Source organism: Catharus ustulatus, chromosome 9 (assembly GCF_009819885.2).
Source record: "Catharus ustulatus isolate bCatUst1 chromosome 9, bCatUst1.pri.v2, whole genome shotgun sequence".
Classification (NCBI taxonomy): Eukaryota; Metazoa; Chordata; class Aves; order Passeriformes; family Turdidae; genus Catharus; species Catharus ustulatus.
The window spans coordinates 4,947,340-4,973,980 of record NC_046229.1 but is presented as its reverse complement, the minus strand read 5'-3'; the positions used below and the strand labels follow the sequence as shown (position 1 = coordinate 4,973,980).

At 48.0% G+C, this 26,641-nt stretch overlaps 1 protein-coding gene across 1 annotated transcript in view; it reads right to left on the bottom strand.

Moving 5' to 3' along the window:
* The window catches only part of PLPP3 (phospholipid phosphatase 3), a 42,620-nt gene extending 35,283 nt beyond the window's left edge, over positions 1–7,337 (bottom strand). Inside the window, exon 1 of the mRNA XM_033067836.2 lies at positions 7,136–7,337. Coding sequence (XP_032923727.1) covers positions 7,136–7,274 — 139 coding nt within the window. The 5' untranslated portion in view covers positions 7,275–7,337. The remainder of the gene's footprint in view (positions 1–7,135) is intronic.
* Positions 7,338–26,641: the final 19,304 nt, after the last annotated feature.

Sequence of the window (26,641 nt, the reverse complement as noted above, 5' to 3'; positions counted from 1 at the left end):
CATGTGAAAAACAAGCCCACTTACGTGACTGACTCCAAAGGATGGAGTTCCATTGGAATTTCTGATACTCCCAAACCTGCCTGGACAAAGCTGATTTTCAAACCCATTCATGCATTCTCTTGGTAACAAACTTATGCTTAAGGCTTGCTTTGAAAGGAAGACACTTCAAATTCCCTGGTTTTCGTGGCATTCTGCTTCCTCAGGTCGAACTGGAGGAGCAGCTTCTGCTGATCACGATCCCTCTGTTGCAACTGAGCCCTTGCGTGCAGCTAAGAGGCAAGAAGGGATTCTCCAATTTCCCAACAGCTGCTCCAACACATCCCTGGGCACAGAAACCCAATCCACACCAAGGAACTTTCCACCTGCTCTAAAATTGTGGAGCAGGTAGTGCCCCTCCAAGGTGGATGTCATGGGAGAGAGTGAAGAGAGTGAAACAGAGAAGGGGTGGCTTTGAAAGGGATGCAAATGCCCTTCTGAGAAAGGGGCCCACTGATCCATGAAGAGATGTGACACTCAGGGCACCCTCCTCCCTGCTTTTATAAAACCCACCCAGCTGGGGTATCTGGAAAGGCAGATGGAAGGTTGGCCACAGCCAGGCCTCCAGACACACTGGCAAGGGGGGAAGCACAGAAGTGCATTCAGCAAACTGATTTCAGACTTTTATAATTACAGGATGAGTGCTGGATTACTTTAATTCACCCCTTTCATTGAGGTTCTATCATTCTCATTTCTGAGCCTTTTAAAGTTTTGTTTGTTTGAAATTTGAAACCTGACCTATCAGAAGAGCCGAACAAGGCCCTAAGACAGAACAAAAAAGAAGAAATGTTTAAAAAAAAAAAAGTATATAATATATATGACAGCACTCGTACAAAACCCCAGCTGGCAGGGGGGAAAGCCACATCCTGGGAGGGGGTTTCCCTGCTTCCTTCCCCGCTGGGACACAGCCCCTTGGGGTGCCAGGGACGCTGCTGCTCCCAGCGCCGGCCGTGTGGACGCTGGGACAGGAGGGTTTGAAGGCTGCTGCCTTTCCCCACGCTGCCTTCAACAGGCAGGCCCTTGTTCCAGGCACAGGCAGGCTGTGAGACCACAACGGTCCCTTCTGGATTACTATGGATGAAGTGGGAGCATTGTATGGAGGGAACGGGGAGGATGGAGCGGAGCTGGGCCTCGGCCTCCCCCTCTCTGAAGGCATTTCAGGCAGGGATGGAGCCACACAAACACCCTGCCTATCTCAGATGCTGAAGAGGGGCCCTGGTTTGCCAGAGGTTCCCCAGCTGTGGTATGCAAACCATTTTTGGGTGGTACACGGAGCACACGCATCTGGAGAGACACCACCAGCCTGTATCCAGACAAACAGAGCCAGACCAAAGCAGCCTAGGAAAGGCATGCATATTAAATTGAGATTTAAAGGGTATAAAAATAATCCGTTTGATCTGGGAGTGATGTTTATATTATTTTCTGTGCTCACTACAAACAGACAATTAAAAAAATGTCATCTGCTGCAATTGTGATTCCCATCTCCTGCCTGTCTCAGCAGCAGGTACACAGGATTCAAAGCACTCCTGGCCATGAAGCAGTTGCACGTAATTCTGCTTTTCCTGGAGACACATCTTCAGGCTGGCCAAGTTCCACCAACTCAGGAAAGCCAACAGATTTATACCCCTGAGGACTCGGTCTGCCATAGGTACAGCATTTCCTTGTTCTGCAATTAACACCTCAAGTATAATTGTCACTAATAATCTCTTTTTGATAGGTTGGTTGTCTTTTTTTTTTTTTTCGTTTGTTTGTTTGTTTTCACAAAGCAAATGCAGAAAAAGCGGATTTCAAACACCTCCAAAATATTTCTCTCGCCTTTCCTTCCAGTCATCTTTCGCTCCTTTGGTCTTTCAAGGGAGGCACAACAGATGGGTATCACACCTTAGGTGCTGACTGTTGGTTCAATAAGAAGCTTTTCCAGACTCAAAAAATAAAAATTCCTTTACTCCTGAGTTATGGCAGAGTCCAACAGCACAAGGTGCCACTTCTGCCAACCTGCCTCTGCCAGAGCAGCCATCCCTGGCCAGGAGCTCGCTGCCACCAGGAGATCCTACAGTAAGGAGTCATACATAAACATCAATGAGCAAACCCCACCTAGGGATGCTCCAAACACGATGAGGACTCTCCACCCACACAGCTTCTCCTGTGCAGTGTGGGCTCAGTCCTCCCTGACACAGCCAACACCCCACAAAGGGCTGGGGCTGTCCAGCAGCTTTGGAACAGCCAGTATTGCTGTCCCTTGCTGAAAACAAGAAATGGTTGGTGCCAGCACCTTCTTCAGGTGCATGGAAAGGTGTCACCCATGTGACAAGTGAGTGCTGCACAGCGGGGTAGTCCTAAAAATAAAAACAACAGCCCCAACCCAAACAAAGCAAAGGTGCTTAGCTCATCACATCCACCTTTACACCATCCAAATAACTCCAACCTCACCCCTCATCTCCAATTCCTCCCACTCCTTACACTTAAATGACAATCCCAGGTCTGTTTGCAACAATTTTTGGGATGAAGCGACAGGGTCCCTGGCAGGGCTCAAATCCTTTTTTCTCCTGAGAGCTGGAGGACTACACAATTTTCTACACAGAAGAGGAAAGTCAAGAGTAATCTAAACTGTTAGCCCAAATTATAAGATTATATCCCCACTTACATAAACATGTCAAGGTCCAGCTAGCATAAATATTTACTTTCAAAGTTCATTTAGCATCAAGCTCGCTACAGGAGATGCCAAATTTGTGAGAAAGCTGCAGAGATATTAAAGTTGTAAGAGGTCTATCCATCTGTTGCTTCAAAAAACCTCCCCAAGGCAGTAAAACTTGTGTTGTACAGATTAACTGGGATTGACAGAAGAGAGAAAATTAAATTAGAGGCAGAAAAGAAGAAGGGCAGTAAATTATGTGCAGTTTACATCCCACCAGCCTGAAACATATGCTCCCATAAACCCAATTTCCACAAGCCTCAGAAGCAGGTATGCCAGATGAAATCCTTCTTATTTTATGGCACAAGCAGGACTTTTTGGAAGCTGTTTTACCTGCACAAGCTGCACAAATACAAGCTACTGAAGACCCTCATCTGCCCTATCACCCTTGCCGACAGAGCCTTCCCCTCTTCCGAGATTAAACGCTTGACTTAGCACCCGTCAGCAGAGCACAGGTGGCTGCTCAGGGCTTGCTGAACACCAGGAGCCCCTGCCAAGGGAAAACAGCACGTCTCAGAGGAGGAGATTTAACCCTAGATGGTATATCTGTGGGGCCAGGCTCCAGAACATCCCACCTCAAGGGTCAGGACAGGAGGCTTTCCCCCAGCTGGCCACATCTGCATCACAAAGAGGTTTGGAGGCTGCTGCAGGACAGCAAAACCCCGTGGCACCAGGAAAAGTTGGCCCCTGAGATGTGTCCCAGCCAGATTCCCCCAAATAGTAGCTCTAAGCTCCAGGCAGGAGGTGCAGGAGACTCCTGGCAGAGGGATGGGCTGAGGATGATCAGGTGAAGATGGAGTGAGGTCCACCCATCACACCTCTTGTTTTGCTGCTCAGAGTTCCCCACCACTCCACAAAGTGAAGACACCAACCAGCTCAGCAGGAGGAACTTCAGACCCCCTCAATCACATTTTCAGATTTTTGCAGTGATCAGGAGACAGGGACAGAGCAGCAGGGACTCTTCCACACCATCAAGCCTGTGGCCCTAACAATTTCAGGAAGCGTCTTCCAATGCTCTAAACAGAGCCCTCCGGAGAGGAGGAAGCAGATGGAGAAAGTTATTTTCCCCCCCTTGCATGACCTGCTTTAATAAATGCACACTCAGTTCTTTTCTGCCTTTTATACTGAGTTAAGCACGGGCATGGAATTTCTGGGAAGTTCACAGTGTCAGCCATCAAACCTCTTGCTCATGCAAGAGCCCAGGGATTTATGAGTGCCAAGTGCACTCATTAGAGCAGTGGGCTGGCCATTCAGAAACATCCAGCTTCCTGCCAACTCAACTCAAGTTGGAAATGCAGGAGAAACGGAGGGTCTGCTGCAGTGGATCTTCATCCAACCCACTCCACCAGAAACCCATGGTTCCATGACCCTATTCCCCAAGAAAAGAAGATACAAATCTTCCTCTTATGCATTTGCTATCAAGATAACCATTGTACTGCTCACGGATGAAAGACAAAAGTGGATCTTTCCATCTAACTACTCTCACCAAATTAAAGCTGAAGGGAGCTCCTGATAGCTGAGCTTTACTAATTCAGACTTTCTTAGATGTTTATGATAATTGTCTTCTGGGTAATTTGTTTAAATTTGTGTGTAAACAAAGGGTTTGTACACATCTACAGCCTCACAGAGAGTGTGTCATTTCTGAAAAACATTTCAGCTGTAGTTCACTCTTTTCATTTTCCCCTCAGAGGAAACCAGTTCAAGGCTGAATTATGGCATTACCTGCAGCAGGAGCCAGTGCAGCCTCACAGGCCTCTGCAAATCAAATGGCCAGTTTTAATATTTCCTCAAGTGGTCCTCAAATGAGAAAAAGCCTTCTGTTTCCCTGCCTGTCTGAATGTCTTTGGGCAGCTGCTCAAGAGGTGTAACTCAGTTTTACTGCACTGAGACTTTTATATAGGACTTTTTTTTTAAATTCCCACTGTATATGTAAATATCCATCACCTTGTACCTGTCCACCTTTCTCTTACAGAAGGATTCAGCTAGGGCACCTTTTTTCCACTTTCCAAGTGGTTTCTTGGGGATCTTTTCTGCAAGAAAATGGGAAATGGGCTCGGAAACTATAAACTCATCGTCTTCCCTAGTAAAAGGCAGAGGAAGAGCAAGCCAAGCCTCCTGTGAGTGGGGCAGCTTTCACAGCAACCTGTGCTCAGTCATCCACCAGCAGGTCTGATAGTCCTGGTCCTGGTCTGGGTGTATTTCCACAGCCCATCCCAAACACACACCATGAGCTCTGCATCCCCAAACACACACCATGAACCATCCATCCCAAACACACACCATGAGCTCTCCATCCCAAACACACACCATGAGCTCTCCATCCCAAACACACACCATGAGCTCTCCATCCCAAACACACACAGTGAGTTCTCCATCCCAAACACACACCAGGAGTTCTCCATCCCAAACACACACCGTGAGCTCTCCATCCCCAAACACACACCATGAGTTCTGTATCCCCAAACACACACCATGAGCCATCCATCCCAAACACACCATGAGCTCTCCATCCCAAACACACACCATGAGCCATCCATCCCAAACACACACCATGAGCTCTCCATCCCAAACATACACCGTGAGGTCTCCATCCCAAACACACACCATGAGCCATCCATCCCAAACACACACCATGAGCTCTCCATCCCAAACACACACCATGAGCTCTCCATCCCAAACACACACCATGAGCTCTCCATCCCAAACACACACCATGAGCTCTCCATCCCCAAACACACACCATGAGCTCTGCATCCCAAACACACACCATAGCCCTCCATCCTATAATCACCTCCCTCATCACGTCCCACCCATGCTCTTCACCTGCCAGTGGTCAGTCATATCTAAACTTTCTGTTGCAATCATGCTCTTGCTTTTAAATACTCCTCACTCTAAAAAAACCAACAAAACAACAACGAAGAACCCCAACAAAAACCCCTGAACAAGCCAACTCTGGTGTTTACTTCCCAATTTCCACCTGTAGCAACATGGAACAAAGCAACAATCACAGTTTTGCTGTATCACATTATTCATTGTAACAATACTTTCCAGTGATGCTTGATAAGTCCTGTTTCCCAAACTAACACAAGTAGAATAACACATGTCAACTAACTGCTTTTTCATTTGGACCTTTAGCCAAAGAAGGGGAAGCAAATAGCACCTACTCATGCCAGGAATGCCTCAAGTTAAGAAAACTTGGGTAAATAAAAGTTTAAAAGTTCTGACTCCTAGGAGCTGTTTTATTAGGAATTCGACTTTTCTGCTTAAATAAGTGAGGTAAGTCCAGCTAGTTATGTTTCTACTTATAATAGCTTCATATACGGGATATCAAGTATTTTTATTTTTTCCAGACTCGAGAAGATGAAGCTTTCTGCACTGGCCCCTATTCTTGTGGGAATATAAAGAGAAAACCATGCCTCTCTCCTCCTAGTGTATTAGTGCCCCCTAATATACACCAGATGATCAATAAACTGCATAAAAATTAAATCAAACTGACAGTCTTTAAAAAATGGGCTCTAAGCAGAAACAATTGTTTTAAAGACTGTGGTGTCTGGAGTATTAAACTCACGTGCTGTTGTGTTATTAATCTCTTTGTTGGAAGCCAGTTGATTTCCCCTGCCTGTGTCTGTCAATTAAATATTCAGCATCGCAGCCACAATGGAAGGGTTGATGTTTTGGAATGCAAAAAGTTTTTTGGGTTGGTTTTTTTTTGGGGTTTTTTTTTTTTGAGACGCGCTGTTGACAGTTCCCTTCCATACCACAGCATCTCCTAAATCCGAGCAGGGCAGGCTGCGACAGCGCTTTTAAAGGCATGAGTTTAGCGAGATGGGGAGAAAGAGAGGAGAGCTGGCACGGCAGGCAGGGCAGAGCGGCACAGCGGGCAGAGCAGAGCAGGCAGAGCAGAGCAGGCAGAGCAGGCAGAGCACGGCAGGCAGAGCAGAGAGGCACGGCAGGCAGAGCACAGCAGGCACAGCAGAGCGGCAGGAGCTGCTCCTTCCCGCGATGAACGCAAACCCCGAGCGTGGAGCGCTGCCTCCACCTGGAGCTCTGGGGCACCCCCGGGGCGCATCCCCGAGCCCACAGTGCCCCCTGCGCCCCGCCGGGCTGCTCCCCCACCCCGCAGCACAAACTGGGCCCATCTCCCTAAAGCGTTCCGAGTGCCGGGGTGCCGTGCCCCGCTCTCCCCGCAGCCGGGACCCCCGGCCGCCCCCCGCGCTCCCCGGCCCGGCCCGGCCCGGCCCGGCCGCTCTCCGCCCTGCCCGGCCCGGCTGTGCCGCCGGCCCCGCTCCGCTTTTGTTTGGGAAGCGGCGCGGCCGAGCTCTGCCCGCCCGCCGCCCAACTTTGGCACAAGTTTTTTCCCGGGTGCTGGAGGGGTGCGGGAGAGGGGAGAAGGGGCGCGGTGCTCACCCATGACGAGGCAGAGGCAGTCGAGGCAGATGAGCAGGGCTTTCTTGCTGCTGCTCTTGGCCGGGTTGTTGTTGAGCGCCGGGCTGCCCCCATTCTTGCTCTCCGGCGGGATCGCCTTGTCGTACTTGTAGCTCTGCATTATCGGGGGCGAGCGCCCGGGACGAGCCGTGCCGAGCCGAGCCGGGCCGTGCCGGGCCGCAGGGAGCCGCTCGGAGCCGAGCCGAGCCGAGCCGAGCCGAGCCGAGCCGCGCCGCGCCGCCGGGCTCGCTCGCACGCCGTGCGCCGGGGAGGTGCTGCCCGCGCCGCCGGAGCCGCTCCCGGCCTCTCGCCGGTGGGGCACGGGAGGCGAGAGAGGCAGGCGGGTCTTCCCAAGGAGAGAGGAGGAAAAAGAAACCACAAAAAAAAAAAAAAAAAAAAAAAAAAAAAAAAGTAGCAAAACAAAAACCAAAACAAGCTCTTCCCCCCAAAAAAAAACAACCACTGGGAAAGTAGCGAAGGGGCAGCGAGCGAGAAGTTTGCGGGTTGTCCCAAAGGCGGTGGAAAAGTCCTGGAGGAAAAGCCGGGGGGAAAGATTTAAAAAAACCCAAAAAACTGTGTATGTATATATATATATTTTTTTTTTTTTCTTTGTATATATGTGTGTATGTGAGTATGAAGGTCTCGGTCCGGAGTTGCTGCGGGCGATGCTGCCCCGGGGGCAGGTGGGCTCCGCTCCGCTGCGCTGCGCTGGGGGCTCCGCCGCGCCCGCCCCGGCCGCTCTGGGAGACACCAGCTCGGTTCTGCACTTTTATTTAGCTAGGCGCTTTCCAACCCTCAGGAAAAAAAAAAAAAAAAAAAAGAAAAAAAAGAAGAAGAGGAGGAGGAGGGGGGAAATCAGTCACTTCGCCTCGGATGGGATATCCAAGTACCAGCCCCTTTCCTGTGACATTTTACATACATAATCAACTGCACATTTTTCCTAAGGGAAGTTAAAAAAAAAAGAGTTGGGAACTGAAGTTCTCTTGCAGACCAGAGCCTCTAGCGTTCGTACAGGAGTGCAGGGGGGAAAGGAAAACAACCAGCCGATCCAAGGCTGGAGGACTCCCGAAAGCTGGGAACGGTGCGAGGGGCACAAAACTAACAACAAACAACTTTATAAACGTTTTTCTCGTGTTTTTTTCTTCCTGCCCTCCATCTCTGCTCCGTGTGCCGGGACAGGGGAGGGGACACGATGTGTGTGGCAGACCCCAGCGGGGCGACCCTGCGCTGAATTTTGGCTGTGCCACCCTGCCAGGTGCGGAACCGGGACAGCTTTGCCCTCCCGCAGCAGCAACGCCGCTTTCATCAAACGGGAGAGCCGGGTGAGGGATTGTTGTGCTGCTTAATCGCTCGTTTGGGCTAATTAAAAATCATCAAGGAAGTAAAGGAGAGGTTTCCCAGGAGCCCGGGCTGGCAGGAGGGCAGTGCTGTGCTCTGAGCAGGGATGCAGGAGGTGGGGAGAGAGCTGCTGTCCCAGGGACGGTGTTGAACCACTTCTCCTCTTATTTTTGGGTCGTGCGTTCGACCTGAGCCTCTCCCCTGTGTGTTGGAACATCCCTGGTGTTTCCCAGGCAGGGAGGGCAGGGAGAGCCCCCAGCAAGGGCACCCTTCCCTGGGCAGGGGTTCCAGGACTCTGCTCAGACACAAACACGGGTGTATGAGGCCAGCCTGGCAGGGAGGAGGAAAGTGAAACGGCTCTTTTCAAATTTTACACGTGCAGTGTGAAAAGAAAGGGGGAAACACACCCCAATTCTTTCTTCATGCCTCAGCGATGTGAAATCAGACGTGAAATCAGGTGCCACCTCCCACCTGGCTGGTGAGGGGACTCTGCCCATTATCACCCCATAGCACTGGATACCAAAGCATCCCTTTTGGACCAAACTGGTGCCAATCACCCACCCAGGGGAACAAGCTGCCCAGAAGGACACATCTCAAGGTCTCTCTGTCTCTCCCCTGAGCATGACAGTGGTGTGGATGCCTAATTTAGGCTCCTCGGATGCCTGAAGCGAGGGGAAAGAATCTTCACGTGGGAATTCTCCCCCAGCTGTGGGCACAGTGCCCAGCCCAGCTCATGTCCACTGTGGGGCCAAGCATCCACCTTCCCCTCGCCCTTCAGAGCCTGGCCCTGCCTAGAGGAGCCCACAGATTCCAGCAGCTGGCTCCATCCTCCCCACGTGCCTAAATCTGCTGATTCCCTGGGTTAAATTCCATTTTGCGTTCAAAGCAAGGAGAAGAAAAATAAACAAAAATTGAGACTTATCACTGTAACAGCAAATAAAAAAAAAAAAAGGAGAGGCTTTCTTGTACTTGAAATTATGGTTTTGTATTTGCATTTACAAGACCCCTCAGGCTACTTATGTTTGCATTTTCATAACAAAAAGATTGTGCTGTTAATTGATGCAAGCCAGGGCACACAAATCTGAATCTTGGACAATTTCTTAAGGGAGCAGCAGCCACCACAATTGCCCAGTTCACATCTGACAATGGGTAAGTCAGCAGCACCAAAAAGCAGCTTCTGTGCCTTTGTCAATAATGTGCAAGAGATTCAATAGTAATAATTAATTGTTTATTCATAAATAGAATTATCATATACACCATGCAACAGTATCTTTCAAGACCTCAGCTTTTCCTTTTAGTCAGACTCGAAATTCTCACTGTGGACTGAGATCTTTCTTTATATAAATTATTTGAACTAACTGAGTTTGTGTTACCAGTGAATTTTGCTCTGCACTTTTGGAGAAGGACTGATTTCCATCACCTTCCCACCCCAGCTGGACCAAACCTCTGGTAAACAAGGAAGATGCTGATATAATTTCTGGGAAAATAAAAAAATTGTTGTGCCACTTGTTCTTTCCCAGATTTATTTCATAACCCAACAATTTGAAAAGAGGAATTGAGTTATATTTATTCAGTCTTGTTGTTCTCAGAGAATCATCTCTTTCAGGCTATTCCTGGAATGGGCAAAGGGGCAGGACCTTTTTGGTGTCCCTTTTATCTTTGTAGCAATGGGACAGGACTATGTGGAAACCTGTTCATGACATGTCAAGGACTTAAAGAACTTAAAAATTGAGAGAAAGTTTTACTTGAGTCACTCATCACAACCAGTCAACATGATCCTGGCCAAACAGTATCTTCCAAAAAATCACCTCAAACCAAACTAAAAAATAACAGTAAAAATGTTCTTGTATTTCCTTTTTTTCTTTCTTCTCCATAGAAGAGGGTGCTCAAGTGGAACAAGGTCTGGTTTGGAGCAAGAGGAGCCCAAACCTCTTGCTTGAGAGTTTGTGAGAGCTTTGTGTTGCCACCAGGTGCACAGGGTTGGTGTGGGGAGAGACAAGGGAAAGGAGAGGGATCCAGCTTCTGCTCTGAGGCTCATGGAAGTAGTTTATCCCACACATTATTCCATGTAAAACAGCTATTTGTTGGAGCAGGGAGTGTTCCTGCTTACCCCATCCTGCTCCCCTTGGCCCAGCACAGCTCTAATGTGTCCCTACAGCGTTCATCAGTCCAGCTTTAGCTCTGGGTGCAGAGGCAGCTGGGCAGCAGCACTGCCCTTGGCATCACCATCCCTGTGCTCCTGGGGCTGCTCCTTGGCCAGGCAGAACATGGTCCTGGTGCTCTGGGCTGCTCCACTTACATGTGTAGAGTGTCCCAGGATCCTGGAATGGTTTGGGTTGGAATGGGCTGAAAAGATCATCTCATTCCCCATGGGCAGGGACACATTCCACCATCCCATGCTGCTCCAAGCCCTGTCCAACCTGGCCTTGAGCATTTCCAGGGATGGGGCAGCCACAGCTGCTCTGGGCAGCCTGTTCAGGGCCTGCCCACCCCCACAGGACAGAATCTCTTCCTCATACCTGGCCTCTGCCAGTTCAAAGCCATTTCCCCTTCTGTCATTCCACATCCTTGTCCAAAGTCCCTCTCCACTTCTCTTGCACCCCCTTTAGCTACTGGAAGGTGCTCTGAGGTCTCTCTGGAGCATTCTCTGCTCCAGGTTGCAACTCTTCTGCCCTTCCTGACGTGCTGCACACACAGCTGCTGTTTCAGAGCAGTTTGATGAACTGTGTGTGCCTGGTGGGATGCTCATTTTGCTGCATGCTCACTGCCAGCCACCCCTTCCCCTAGACCTGCAGCCAGATCCTCTTTGGGAACCTGCTTGGCTTTTCTGTCACAGGGAGGATTTTGGCAGCCACTCTTCTGGAGAGGGGACAGCAGTGTGGGAGGACCAGGCCCTGCCTATTGTATTTCTTGGAGCTGCTAATGACCATGGCTACAGCAATCCTAAAATAAGAAAGCGAGCTGATTGTTATCCGTTATCTGAGATTGTTCCCCACCGAAGGGGGAAATCAGAGCACACTTACGTGCTGCACATCAGGTGGCCTGAACTGGTGTCAGGAGGCTGAAATACCAGTAAACTTCTGGAAAGTCCAAAGCTCAACCACTCAACAACTACCCTGTTCAGGGGTATTTTTAGCATCACCAGCTGCTGCTGGAGAAAACACCCTCAGAGGGGCTGAGAGTGGGGGCACTGCCCTGCCCAGCCCATGGCAGGAGGAGGTGAGGGCAGGACACCTGCTGTGTCGCCTGCCCCTGTCCCCGTGCTGGACACTGTCCCTGGCGCCAGGTTGTCCAACCTGCACAGTCAACACTGCCTTGTTAAATTTTTACGAAGCCTGGAATTAGACCTGTCATTGCAGAGAAAGGCAAATAAAAGTGAAACCCAAAGGGGGGCCCAGTTCTGCCCTCCCTGGTGCGGCTGGGAAGGATCAAGGCTCATAAACCTTCAGGTCATTAAAAAGAATTGGCTGATAAATGTCATCCTGGTGCAGTGTTTGGTGCTGTGCAGGAAGCTGGGGATCCAGGCTGATGCAGGCCAGGAGGGTCACCCCCAGGCACGTGCCTCAGTGACCCCAGGGGTGGGACACTCTGTGGTCACAGACCCGTGCCTGGCATCACAAATCACTCAGGGTCAGCAACATTCAATTTGCCAACAACTTAAAGTCCAGTCTGTTTTGAAACCAGGATCTGTATTCCTGCCAAGTTTCACAACCCTGACATTTCTCCCTAGTTTAATTTAGTTCCCCTAAATCTTGCTGACTCTTGACGTGATTGGAGGATATCAATTCACGTTATTACAAAAATGAGAAAAAAAAAAAAGGAAATAAATTTCAAGTTACATGATCTCAACAAAAAGTTTGAAAATGTGAGCTCAAAATCTCATCTGAAAGATCAAAACACAGAAGCTGTAATAAAGGACGTTATTTGATTTAAGATTTTCTAAGGACCAAATCCCATGATTTGAAGGATCCTGATTTATAATTTAGGGACTCTGGGGACTGGTAACACCTTGTGTACAGTTGTGCCTTTCTTTCCTCTGCCATCCCTGTCCTCGAAAAAGAGAATAACAGCACCATCTACTGCCATTCCTCAGCATTCGCCTGGGATTGCCAAACTGCAGCTCCATCAAAGCACCTCAGCAGGTCATGGCCCAGTATTGACAGAGAAACGAGTAAAAATCAAAAATCAGCAGTCTAAATTACTATTGATGCGTGCTAATTATTAAAAAATTCAGGCCCTAATAATACACCTTCCCCCTGAAACTGATGGCATTGAAAAAAATAATTTCAACAGAGCATTTTCATGTATTTCCCCCAAATCCTTTCACATGTTTATTAGCACAGAATTCCCAATTTCTACTGCAGGCAGGCATTTTCACCATCAACAGCAGCTCATGAAAGAGCTGGAACATCCCCCTCATTTCCAACCTGGTAAAACCCGGGTCTGTGCTGGGGCTGGCCAGCTCCCAGCAGTTTGTTTGAAAATCAAGAATGTGCCGTGGTTTAATTACGCTGCTAGGTCGGGCCTAAATGAAAGCCCCGTTATAAAGAGCAGTCTCAGAGGAGAGGTCCAGCTCGGCTTTTTCTCCCCGAATTGATTACTGGTTAACTCGGGGTAGTTAACACATTTGTAATGTCTGGTCCTGGGCACTTCCCAGGTATTTGTTGCAGGATGCAAACATTTGTGGTTTATAAAGTAAACAGGCCCGCCGACGTTTTTTCGGCTCGGATTTATTTCTGGTCGCAAACTGTCTCAATGACCTGGTTGAAAATGCTCAGCATCCAAGTGAAACGTGAAAGAAAAATTAATATCTTTTTTTTTTCCACGTCTAGACCAAGCCATTTTTATGGGCCACCCCAAAGTGTGAAGAAGCCCTGGCGATGGACATGGGTGTTGTGGGGCAGGTGTGTGGTGGCAGGAAAAATGATGCTGAACATGAGGCTGTGCCTTCCCAAAGTAAACCAAAACTGTGCTTTGGTGGGATTCTACTGGAGGAACTGTGTGTGTAACTGGGGGAGCAGGGAGAGGCTTTGGAAAGACATCACAAGCAAAAATTTAAAAAAAAAGAAAAAAAAACGTGGAGGCAGATTGGGGCTCATCAAGAGATGAAGCAGCAGAAGAAAAAAGTGAAGCACGTGGCCCCCCCATGTGGGGACCCTCTGCCCATCCTTTCTTGCTTAATTATACAACAAAAAATGGAGTTTCACTAGGGCAGAGCTCCTCACGTGGGCTGTGAGGGCCAGGCCAGGTATTTGTATACAATGCACAAGTCCCTGGGCTTATCTGCTCCCAAGTCTCTCTATCTTGATAAGTCATTGTCCACCAGCCTCAAGAATTTCAATGTGTTTGCCAGGGCCAGGCTGGACCGTCCCCAAATATTTGCTCCAGCACGCAGATGGGTTTGTGTGACCCCGGTCACCCCTCCGTGCCATGCAGTGCCAGGGGGATGTAAAGGAGATGCACAGCCCAGTTCTGCCATGGAGGGACTTCCTGCCACCCAAACAGGGAGGAAAGAGGTTTTTCAGGCACAGCCCTGCCATGTGTGACAAAATTTAATGGTCCCACAGCAGCAGCTGCCTGAGCAGGAGGGGAGGGCAGGACCTCAGTGGGCTCTGAGTTCTGCACCAAGCCTTCAAGGGGCACAGCACACACACAGAATCTCACCAGCAGCCTTCAAAGCCTGCTCTTTGCTCCCATTTATCTTATCTAGTGCTCCACTGAAGCATGGATTTACATAATGCACACCTAATATATTAATATTGCTATTCATCGAGAGGATCTCGAACTGTTTTCTTTGAAAGTCTTGCCAGAAACGGTCAGGCTCCTTAAAACACAAGAGGGTTTTATAGCTCTGAGAAGGACTTGCTGCCCCATTTGTATTCTGAGTCCTTTCACAGAGGCTGTTTGCTTCTGTGATAAGAGCCAGGCCCAAAAGCTCTGCAGCGGTAGGATCCTCAGTTTGGGTTATTGGTGCATTACAAAACCAGAGCGCTCAAATTACTGACTCAGCATGAGCCAGTTGTTTCACACCCCCTTTCTAGCTGCAATTCTTTCCCCAAAAATTATCTTGCAACACAACCCTTTTAATAAACAACCCTTGTCACACTTGTCACACACATTTTCAGCAAACTTTTTCATTTTCTCCCTAAGTGCATGAACCTCCCTTCTTGCCTCAGTTTTCTCTGCCAGCTTAATTTAGCTTGGCACACTGGATTTCCAAAGGCTGAAGAAATGTGTGTAAAGAACAAGAAAATTCTGTTCAAGTTATGATACTGACCTTAATGCAGCTCAAATGACTTTACAAATGCACACAAAGTTGCCTTGCAGACCATGGCATCAAACCACTAGAAGGAGGCTATTTTCCCTGTAAAGCCAAGCAGATTCCTTGGGATATATATTCAGCCTATTTTTTTCCTTTGTTTCAAATGGGATGAAGAGATACTTGCTCTTACACTAATTATTGGGCATAATACCCTTCTACCCAAAGGTGGACTAAGAAAAATGAGAAGCACATTGCCCACTTTATTTTAAATAGTGACAATGCTCTCAAATCTTGGAACACATTTTTGAGTATTGGGTCAGTGGTTGATCTTTCTGCCTTCATGTCTTGCTTTGTGGTGCAGCTGAACATAAAGTATTGGGCTCAGGAGATGAAATTAGGTGGCTTCAGCTATCCAGAGACTCAGACTATGGCATTAATGGCCTCTTCTGATCTTCAAAATCTGCAAATTTGCTCTGAATCAGGGATTATGAAACAGCAAAGAGTAAATCCCTTTAAAATTGGCAGTAAATGTCAGGGACTACACTTTAAACACACAAAGACACAGGTTCACTGACAGTCATTGCCCAACAGCCCACAAATAACTCGAGTGCTCCATCACAGACCCTTTATCTCCTTTATCAGAATTGCCAACAACAAACACTGAATGTCAAAATCCTCCTGTTTCCAAACACGAGGCTGTTTTGAAATACTGGGATTCAAAAATGAAAGAAAAAGACACCTCCCCCCCTCAAAATGATGCATTTTGGGTTCTCCTTTTACCTGTCTTCACCTGCCCACCTTTTCCCAGGCGTGCTCCCACCTTTGCACCCTCCTGCCTTCAGCAAATCCCGACCACCAGCTGCTGGGAAAGTGGGGCAAAATGTTTTTGGGGTGACAAAGCCACCTGCAAGAGCACAAATCACACCAGTCTGAGAAGGTAGTGCTTTATTTGGGTTTGTTCTCATCTGCTCCTCAGGGGCCACCAGCCTGGCTGGCTCTGTGTCTGTGTGTGCTTCTGTGGGCACCTGACAAACATAAAATACTGGTAGGCCATGCTGGGCATTAAGAAACCTGGCCCTGATTTTACTCTTTCACTGTACTTGGATGAAAAGCTCCTAATAATGTCCCCCAAAGAGAAAACCTGAATCACAGGATGGTTTGGGTTGGAAGGGATTTTCAAGATCATCTCATTCTGTCTCCTGCCACAGGCAGGGACACCTTTCACTATTCCAGGCTGCTCCAAGCCCTGTCCAGCCTGGCCTTGGACACTTCCAGGGATGCAGGGGCAGCCACAGCTTCTCTCACCACCCTCACAGGAGAGAATTTCTTCTACTATCTAATCCACCCCTGCCCTCTATCAGTGTGGAGCCACTGCCCCTTGTCCTTGTCCAAAGTCCCTCTCCAGCTCTCTTGGAGGTCCTTTAGGCACTGGAAGGGGCTCTGGGGTCTGTCTGGAACCATCTCCAGGCTGAACACCCACAGGGCTCTGCAGCCCTCAGATGATCTTTGTGGCTGGACTCACTCCAGCAGCTCCATGTTCTTTTATGGGCACTCCACATGGTTTTTTCCTATTTCTTGGCCCAATTTTGCTCGTGTTTTCCACACTCAGGCAGCACTTGGTGGCTGGGAAGCTGCTGTTCCCTGTGTCACACACCCCACCTGAAGGCAAGAGGGAGAACAGACCGAAAAACAGAAAAAAGAGCAAAGGAGAACAGAACTTAAACTCACATGAAAAATAATTGCATAAAAGGGGAATCTTGCTTCCTAAAATAGGCTGGCACCAGGCTGTAACACGAGACCCTTCTGCTGATGCCAGATGAGGAGAGTGAGCTCAACATGACCGCCTGCCCTTACAAGAACTCAGCCTGGACAACACAGGGCTCTCTCTGCTGCGGCTCCGGGACCTTTGATTTCAGCAGAAAGCAATAAACAGCACCTTGCTTCAAAAGTTTCACGATCCATAGAAATTAAACTTGGCCAGTTCAAAAGGCTATTATTAATGTGCCTTCTTGTGCAGATATGATCTCAAGAAAAACACACATCTAGGACTAATAATAACAAATAATAGAGTTATTCATACAGCTGCTGCTTACACGATGGCAATTTCCCCATAATTGCAGGCACAGGGAATGGGCACACAAACAGCAGTCTGTAGTGCCTCTGCCTACTCAGGGCTTGGGTTGAAGCCATTCCTTGTAGGTACATATACTTTTGGGAAGAGAAGTATTTGAAACACCAGCAGAAGCTCGATAAAGCTCCCCTGCATCCCTGCCTGATGCTGTGTTCACAGCAGGAAAACACAAGGAAAAGTAAAACAAAAGGCATGAGCACAAAGGTGTCTCAGAGGGACAGTGCTTTCTGGGCAGTGCTGAGATATTCAGACCTGAGAAGCCTTTTCTGGCTGGAAACAGAGTAAAAAGGCTCAGGAGAGGTGGCTGTAAAGTCACCTCAGCAGGACCTGGATCTCAGGTAAAGAGGAGGAAAAATCTCCCAGGCAAGGGCTGTCTCTCATGGTGCTTTCTCCCAAATCCCATCAATGCCCCAGGGACAATTTGGCTTATTTAGCAAACAAGGTGGATGATGCAAAGGTAATTCCCTCATTGGGAAATGTTTCCCAGCTCAGAGCAGTGGCATTTCCAGCCACCCCAGGCTGCACACCAGGGGACACCACCCAAACAGCAACGTGTGCAGCTTGCTGTGCTGTGTGTCCAAGCACCCACCACTCAGAGCTACAAGAGGATGGGTGAGTGCATCCCTGCAGGCTTGAATGCACCTTGACTTGTGGGTGCTGCCTCTGCTCTTCCCTCTGTCACGTTATTTTCCTGTCCTGGTGGCCCAGCACTGCAGCACAATGAGATGGCAGCAGGAGATGGGAAAACTCCAAAAACTTCCCCTCCTCAGCCCTTGGACTTTCCCCCTCATCCAGATGGGATTCTCATTTTTTATCCAGCTACCATAATAATTTCAGAGCCCAGGACTGCATCTGGGAGCCCAAATTCCCACCTTGGATGCCATCTAGTGCTGAGTGCTGAGAGCAGAGGAAATTCCCAAGGTGCCTGGAGCTGCCGGGAGGAAAATCATCTCCACTCTGTTCCTGCTGGTTCATGCCAGATTTTATTTCCCAAGACCCCACTGAAAATCACCTGTGATTTAGGTTGATGACATTTATTTTGAGCACTTCTTTGTCTACTTTTTTTTTTCCCCCCTCTAATACAGAAGAATTTCAGGAATAAATATTTGCAGCACAAACTCAGGAGATGGGACACCTTTAAAAGGAAATATTTTCTGGAGTCATCCAAAATCTGTTGGGATGGTTTTGGTTTCCTGGAGATGAACCACCCAGCTGAAGGGCTGGGGTTTGTCCCATTGCCAGGCTGCAGGGGCTGAGGATCCTCAGTCAAACCCCAAGATCCAGGAGCTCTAAGGAAGGGGGCAGTGTATTCCTCCCAATTTCAGCACTACCAACCAATTTATCCATTTCCCAGTGCTGCTGGCTGGGAGGTTTACATTGGATATTAGGAAAAATTTCTTCTCCAAAATGTTTGTCAGGTGTTGGAACAGGCTGTGATGGAGTCACCATCTCTGGAGGGAATTAAAAGATGTGTCCATGTGGCACTTGGGGACATGGTTTGGTGCTGACCTTGGCAGTCCTGGGCGAGTAGTTGGACTCAATGACCTCAAAGGGCTTTTCCAACCTAAATGATTCCATAATTTTATGATTTTTTTCCCTGTGATCTCTACAGAATGTCCACCCCACTGATGAGCACAACACATGCCAGTCCATAAAGCCCTTCCACCACCCAGACTCAGTTCCCAGATGCATCATGAGGCTCTTTGAGGTGAAAATCCTCCCTCCTCCTGCACAGCCCAGAGCCCATGAGCACACCCCTGCCGTGCTCTGGGTGCTCCCAGGACCAGCCCAGGTGTGTCTGAGCCAGCCCAGGTCTCACCTCTGCACTGCAATGCAGACATAGCCTCAGGACATGTCTATCCTCCCTGCTCAGGCTGCTCTGGAGCTGGCAGGGAGCAAGTCAGGTCTGGTTTGGGAGCTGCTGAATGGCACTGGGGTGCAGAGCCAGCTGAATTTTGGGCACTGTGCCCACTGCAGAGGATCCACAGCTCGGGGCAGGGCAGGAGGCTGCACTGAGCTGCTCCTCCACAGCCTCCTGCTCCTCCAGTGCTCCCCAAGAGCTGTGGCACACTCCCACCCACCCCTCTCCTGCTTTCCTTGCCTCTGCTGGCATCCTGCCCTCCCAAAGCTGGCACATCCCAGCTCCGAGGCCATCAGGAGCATCCCGGCACCTCTGGGGTCGTGCTCCCTAATCCAGAGGCACAGGGACTGAGCATTTTGGAGGAGCTGAATTGATTCACTTGCAGGCTTGCCTGCTGCTTTATTAACTCTTTTTTTTTTTTCATCTGCAGTTTCAAGTGGTGCAATTTGGAGATCAAAGCCCTGCCCTGCTCTAATGGCTCTGTGAGAGCCCAGCCTTCACACGCACAGCAGGCTCTGCCTCCAGGAGAGATGTGAGACAGCCCCAGCCAGCATGAACCCATCCACACAGGAGGCAGAACTGGACTAAATGTTGCTCTCACTCATCCCCATCCAAAGTTAATTGGCTTTAATGTGGGGAGAACATACCTGCTCGGCTGATGGTGGTCAGGCCAGGCCCTGCAGTTGTTTAAGAAAACCTCTGGTGTTCTGGGAAATAGCTGCAGTTACCCCTGGCCTGAGGAGAGCAGGAGCAGCTGGAGAGTGTCCTGAATGGACAAACAGAGGCAGGGGCTGCTCCATCTCCCACCAGCTAGAGGGATGTTTGTGTTGCTCCTGGAGCAATACTCAGCTCCAGTTTATTTAAAGGTTTTGTGCACACTCTATCTCGTTTCTTCAACATTTTACCAACACTCCCATGTGTGCCCTTTCCTCCCCTGCTTCTGCAGGACAGGAAGATCTTAAATGGGGCCATGGCTGTCATAGAACCATAAAATTTTTTAGGTTGAACCTATAGACCATCTACTTCCAACCTTCCTGCAATAAACAGGGACACCTTCCACCAGCCCAGGCTGCTCCAAGCCCTGTCCAACCTGGCCTTGAACACTTCCAGGGATGGAGCAGCCACCACCTCTCTGGGTTTTACCACCATGCCAGTGTTTTACCACCCACATCATAAAAAGATTTCTTCCTTATATCAAGTCTGAATCATTCCTCTTTTAATTTGAAACCACTACCCTTTGTCCTGTCACAACAGGCCCTGCTAAAATGTCTTTCCTCTTCAATTTTTGAGGTCCCCATCTAAAGCAGAACAGACCTGCCAGGCAGCTGGAGGTGCTGGTAGATGTGTCCCAACATCATTCAGCACATCAGGAGCAGCAGAACCTGCACCTGGGCAAACTCTGAAGATCAACCTCAGGTGAAGCTACAGAAGGGTGGTGAGACTTCATTTTGGCTTAGACCTGCCAGAGTAAAGCTTGGCTTAAATTGTTTAGGATTTGTTCTATGAGAAAATGAAGCCAAAGCTGTCAGAGACAGGTGCATTTCTGCACAGCAATCCTGGGCAGGAAAACAACAGGCTATGGCAGAGCCAGTCTCAGCAGTTATATGGGAATGTAAGTGTGGTCTCTGCAGGGCATGGTTGGAATGCCCAGCCTGAGGGCACAGGGGAACATCCTGAGGCTGTCCCAGCTGGATCAGAGTCAGCCCCCCTGGAACAGGGTGCCCTGAGCTCTGCCCTCTCCCTTGGGTGCATTGAGGCATCTGATGTGTGACAGCTCAGGAATCACTGAATCAGGAGCAAACCTGCCACCCCCAGATCTGAAATGAGCCAAATCTTGTTCTCACAGACCTGTTCCACCATTCCTCATTTAGCAAAAAGCACTGGCTCTTTCTGTTCTCTCACACGAGCCAGCAAGCAGAAGCACCATGCTGAAAGGGTCTCCTTCCTGTTAGAAGCTGTATTTATTTATTTGTTGTGCTTTTGAAGTGTGTGCTGCTGATAAAACCCAGGCTGTGGTTTAACAAATCAGTGCAGCAGTCCTGATCACAGCCCCTCTGAGCAAAGGGCTGCTGGATGCTGGATGCTTCCTTATCTCATCTTTCACACTTCAGCATTTCTTCATGTAAAGCATTGATAATTAAAAATGCAGAAGGGGATGATCATGAGGAGAGATTAAAGAACTTGAACAAAACAGTTGAAACAATAATAGCATTACATTACAGGGAACAATGTCTTCTATTAACTGACTGCTGTGCAACAGTGCTGAGGGATCCCAAGCCATGGCTCCAAATCCCTCTGTGTTAGGTGACAAGAGCTGCTATAAAAAGCAGACAAACTCCCTACAGGATGCAAAAGGCAGCCCAGCAGCTGTTTACATCTCCAATTTTTCTGGCACAGATCCTTAATTTCCTCTTAGTTTTTTTTCTAAATTCCAAATGTTGATAAAAAGCTGCCTGAATCTAGATTTGAGGCACTGTGTTCTTCGAGCTACTCTGCATTTTAGAAAAAAAGAGATTAACATCAGATGATACATCAGTTAAAAATAGCTGGGAAATATCAAGTAATCATAAGTACATGTCCCACAGGTTTGCATATCTTGAATACTGAAGTGATTCTCACTAAGCAATGAGTCTCATTTCTCATTTTTGCCCTTGGAAATATCATACACAATTCCTCCTGTCTTGATGGGGGTTTTGTTTTGGAAAGCTGTCTTAATAGACACTGTTCAGTGCTTATGTCAAAGAAGGCAGACCAAAAACCTCTGCTTTGCAGCTGGAGTAGGATAGGATGTGATGTTAGTTTTTGTGGGTTTTTCCCTTAGGATTCTGTGCTGGCTTTGGCTGAGGTAGAGTTAATTTTCTTTGTAGGAGTTAGTATGGAGCTGTGTTTTGGATTGTGCTGAAAACTCTGTTGATAATACAGAGCCTCATCCTTCATAAAAACAGGAAAGCCTTGGACTCCAAATGAAGGATAAGCAGCAAGGAATCCAGACTTTCAGCTGAGTTCCACAAAAACAACCCCCCAGGCTTTCTTCATTGTGGCTCAAGAAGCACCAGCGCTGCCTTGAGAGTAAAAATTGCTCCTACTGCACATGGAGAAACAAGAGCATCCCTGTGCAAGAGCCCAAACCTGTCCTAAACTGCATTAGCAGCCATTAGCCAAAAATCCCATCTGCCATTCCCCATTAGAAAGGAGAAAGAAGCAGCAGACACCATTTATTTATAATTTATTATTGTGAACACAATTCCTCAACACAATTGCACTCCTGGTAAAGAAATATTTCCTCCTAAAGCTCCCCTGGTAGCTTTGAACCATTCCCATGTGTCCTATCACTGGATACCAGGGAGAAGAGCTCAGCATCTCCCTTTCCATGTCCCAGGAACTGATTCTAAATGAGACAAGCTCATTCCTCCTAGGATGTGCCTTCCAGCTTTGTTACCCTCCTCTGGATGCTTTCAAGGACCTTCAGAAGGAGCAGGATAGCTAAAAAAAGTAATAATGAAAGAAACAAGTCAGACTGGTCACTTTATAAACTGAGAATAAAGACTCACAGCAAATATGGCCAAGGGAATGTAGAGCATGAGACAATTGAGATGTAACACACAATGAGGAATTCAACAAATAACAAAGCCCTCAATGCTAGGATGCATTAATTTGTTCAGATAATCCCTCTATTCTACTCACCCTAATTTAATGCCTAAACCAGAATTTGAGGTGCAGGCAGGGCAAGGAAAAGGCACACACCAAAAGAGGTGAAAAGGATGAGAAGCAGCATTTTTTCCACTATAACCTCTCATATTTTACAGCTCTGCCTCACCAGAGCCCAGAGCCACACGTGGGATAACCTTCAGCAGCCGAGTTTGCAGGTTGTCCTACAAGACATGCTGTCAATCACTGTATCAATCACTGCCCTCTTTGTTTTTCTCAGGCTTGTGTTCCACATCAGACGTTCTCAGCAAAGCTGCTGTTCAGTCCCAAGGAGGGTTAAATGGTTTTCCAGCTGATCCTTGGCCCCAGTTTCTTTCCACTCTGCTCAAAGCAAGGGCCAAATCCGAGCCTGGCTCTGCTCCCTCTGCTTTCAGCATTACTTGATAAGTTCCTTTTGTCTGGAAAACCCTTCAGATTTATCTCCCACTCCTCCCATGCAGAGATAAGAGCCAAATCCCCACCTTCTCCGAACATGTGTGGCTCAGATGGTGGGGGAGCCCAGCAGGGCTCTGTTTCCATGTGCAGCTCCTCTGTGGTTCACTTGTTGCACACCCCAGCCTGGTGCAGATGCCACTGAGTGACTCCATGAGACCTCATTTTGTACCAATTAAGCCTTGTCACTGTAATTCCTGCACAGCAACACGTGCTGCTGTGGGGCTCCCTGTGGGGAAGCCCACAAGATTCCACCTACATCTTCCAGATTTTCCCTCCTGGCCCAGCACACTTGGCAAAAACATTTTGATTTCTCCTCAAGTGGGCTGTGAGAAATGAAGATTCTCATCTGAGAGCAGGTCTCCAAAGACTCCTGCAGAGGATGTGAGCACGGCTCCCACGGCCACGCCAGCCCCAAGGCTCCCATCCCAGAGGGCATCCTCAGGCTGGAAGCATCCCATGGCCTCAGGAGAGCAGGAGGGATTAAACCAGGATGGCTGACTGACAGAAATGATAAAACCAGATTAGGAGACCTAATCTCGAGGCAGCAGGAGCAACTGATGGGAAGGCCAGCTGTGAAAATCGCTTTCATTTACACAAGGCACGAGAATGGGCCAAAAATGCTACTGCAGGATGATGTCTGGTATCTCATGAGCTGGTTAGAAAATATTTGCAGGATTATTACAATATAGCATTTCTCCAATCAATCAGTAAATTCCTGACACAACATACACTGAAGTGCATGGGAAAAGCCAACTGCATTCAGCAGGCAGGAAAAAAAGGTGGAAAATTATCCTAATGCACAGGCTTGTAATGGGACACAAGTAAAATGATCTCCCTGCTTCTAAAAGCAGCCATAGCAAGACTGTAAAATTAAATTGATGCACAAACACACAATACAGCCTAAGGAAAATATGATACCCCTGACTATTTAGCACTGCTGCTGCACACATCTAGATAGGGTGTCATGAGGCTGCTGCTTAGGAACACAACACAGAGACAAAAGATTGTTATTTCTCACTGAGGAGGCTTTGGGTTGTTTGTTTTTAACATGGATGGTTACATTTATGTTTATTTTCCCAATACACTGCTGGGTTAGTCAAGAAAGCATGGGCTAGAGGGTAACTCAGAAGCCTGGGAAACAGAGGAGACACCCTTTAATATGTGTGGTTTGTGGTTAATGTCCTGGTTGGTAAAGCAAGAGTGACATCCTTCTGGTGATGATGCTTTGGCCCTTTGCCCTAACTCACTGTGATTTTCCCGGTAGGGTTTGAGAGGAATTTCCCTTTGGAATGCTGCAAGGTGGTGGTTGCACGCACATTTTAGAGGGTTTTGTGAAGTGTCCCCCCATTTTAGCTGATGGATGATCACTGCCCATGGAAGAGGTCTCCCCTCCCACAGGAGCACCAGGGAAAGCCTGGGTGCACAAAATTCCTGAGGAGCAGCCGAGGCACAGCAAATTCTTGGACAATGGCACCTTGTGCTAAAGCCTTTAGCAATTATCTCTATTCAGAGCTGCTGGATAATTAAGGCTCCTCTCCAAATGAGTGTGACAGCTCTCAGCTCCCCTCTGCAGCCATGCTGAGCTCAGTGACCCACAAAGTGCTGCTGCAGCCCTGGGTGAGCCTCCAGCTCACAGCCACCCTGAAATGCCACTCATGGAACCCAAATCTGCCTTGTGGCAGCCTCTGAAGACCATTACAGGACTTCTCATCCTCAAAGATGATCCTACCAGCATTGAGGGGAACACACACTTTTCTGAAAGTCAACAAAAATCTGAATTTCTGAATGTACATCCCAATGCAAAGGCTGATTTTCCATCTCTAGGAGGCTCTGCAATTTATCTCTGATCTGCTTGGGCTTCAGGCTGATGCAACAGAAGGGGGAAATCTCTACTTCTCTTGTAAATATACTTGCAAAATCGAGCCATCCTGTTGCCATGCCATCCTAATTCATAAGGTAAGAGCTGCTCTCAGTTCCACCTCTCCTTGCTGTGCACAGGTCCAGGAATATGAGAGACCATTCAATGAATGTCTGCAACTCACACCCACTCCATCTTCATGCCACTGCAACCTACACACAGCTAGATCCCACTCCCTGGACACATTTTCTTGATTCATGTTCAAAATCTGAGTGAGTGAGGTTTTATATTTGCCCAGACTTTTTTTCCCTGCTTTGCTGGCTGCCACGTGGCTGGAATACAGATGCACAAAATGTTTGGGAAGGTCCTGATGGGCTCGTGGCCACAGTGTGAGTCCCTTCCCTCCTGGAAGGTGATCCCTCTGTCAGTGGTTGTGGATGTCCAAAGTTATTCAGGCTGCTCTCTCAAAAGTATATTCAGGGGGTGAGGGGGAGAGGGGAAAAGTTCTGCTGTCAGAAATGGATTTTTAATTTGATTTTTAATCAGCCATTTTGCTAATGCTACCGTGGTTTCCCACATCTCCTACCAGAACTCATTCCCATGATGGAACCTAAAATGCTTTTCTTAAAACCTATAAGATATTCTTATGCATGGAATCTCTCAATCTTTTCCCCCAGTAGTTGATTTATTAAAAATATTTAATCTCGACTGGACTAGTTCCTAAAGAACTCACCCCAATGGCCTCTGGAGCAAGGGGAAGCCTCCATAAAATATCAGAGACAGAATTTCACAGCCATAACAGCAAGGGAAGCATCAAATCTAGGGACATAATCACATCGAGTTCCTGATGATCCTTAAATGTGGGAGATTATTTAAAGTCATACATCTTCCAGATTTTTTTTTCAATTTAATAATATTTGAAAGAAGCCACTCAAGCCTCTCCAACCAAGATTTCTGATGCAAGAACTCCCCACCGCAGACCAAAAATAGCAGAATTATGAGCGTTAAAAGTGTCTAGCAAGGCTTTTTATTTTAATTCATATTTGAGAAAGGTTTCTAGCAGCTGGGGAAAGTAAGAGCTGTATTCATAAAACCCTTGGCTATTTGCCACACAAATGGTGCTTTTATTGAGCGGGGGGCAGTGGTGGGGGGGAAGGGGGAATGTGCCTATTCCCCATCAGGAATGTGTTTCTCCGATTCATAAATCCTCCTCCTCTCCCCCAGCTGACTGAAGGAAACCTTTCTGAGTTTGCCACTGTGATGAGAGAGGGTGAGAGCGATTCCCTGAGAGTGCCAGGGCCAGGGAGAGAGAGGCATTTCAGTTAAAACAACACGGTTATTAAAAACACACACACAAACAGGACTATGTGCTACAGCCCGGCCCAGGGACAACAGCGGGGACAAATCTGTCAAAGGTACAGCCAACCCATCATACTCACAGCCTGCCACCGAGGGTAATGCCCTGCCATAAATACAGGCATTTTTCAGAACAGGTCTGAGAGTTTCCAGCCTAAAATGCCCTCTCAGACACAGGCGGGGAGGAGGAATGAGTTACGAGGATGGGGAACTGAAACACAGACAGATTGAGGGCTAAATAAAAATAATATAATACCTAGGTTTACTTTAAAAATGGTGATTGAAGGTGATATGTTGACACAACTGGAAATGGGAACTAGAACTCTTGATTTCCCCCAGGTAACGCTTTGTCCTGAACTGCAGGATCTACAAGGCACTAAAGATGTTCCTAAGATGCAGAGGAATATCAGCCCCATGGGTTGTTCTGGGTTTGGTGACTTCACAGCTCAGCCCTGTTAAAAGTGGAGCAGTTTGGGTTAATAAGAGAGGTCTGACTTTTGGCAGATTCCCAGGTGGGGAGCACGAAAGCAAAAATAAAA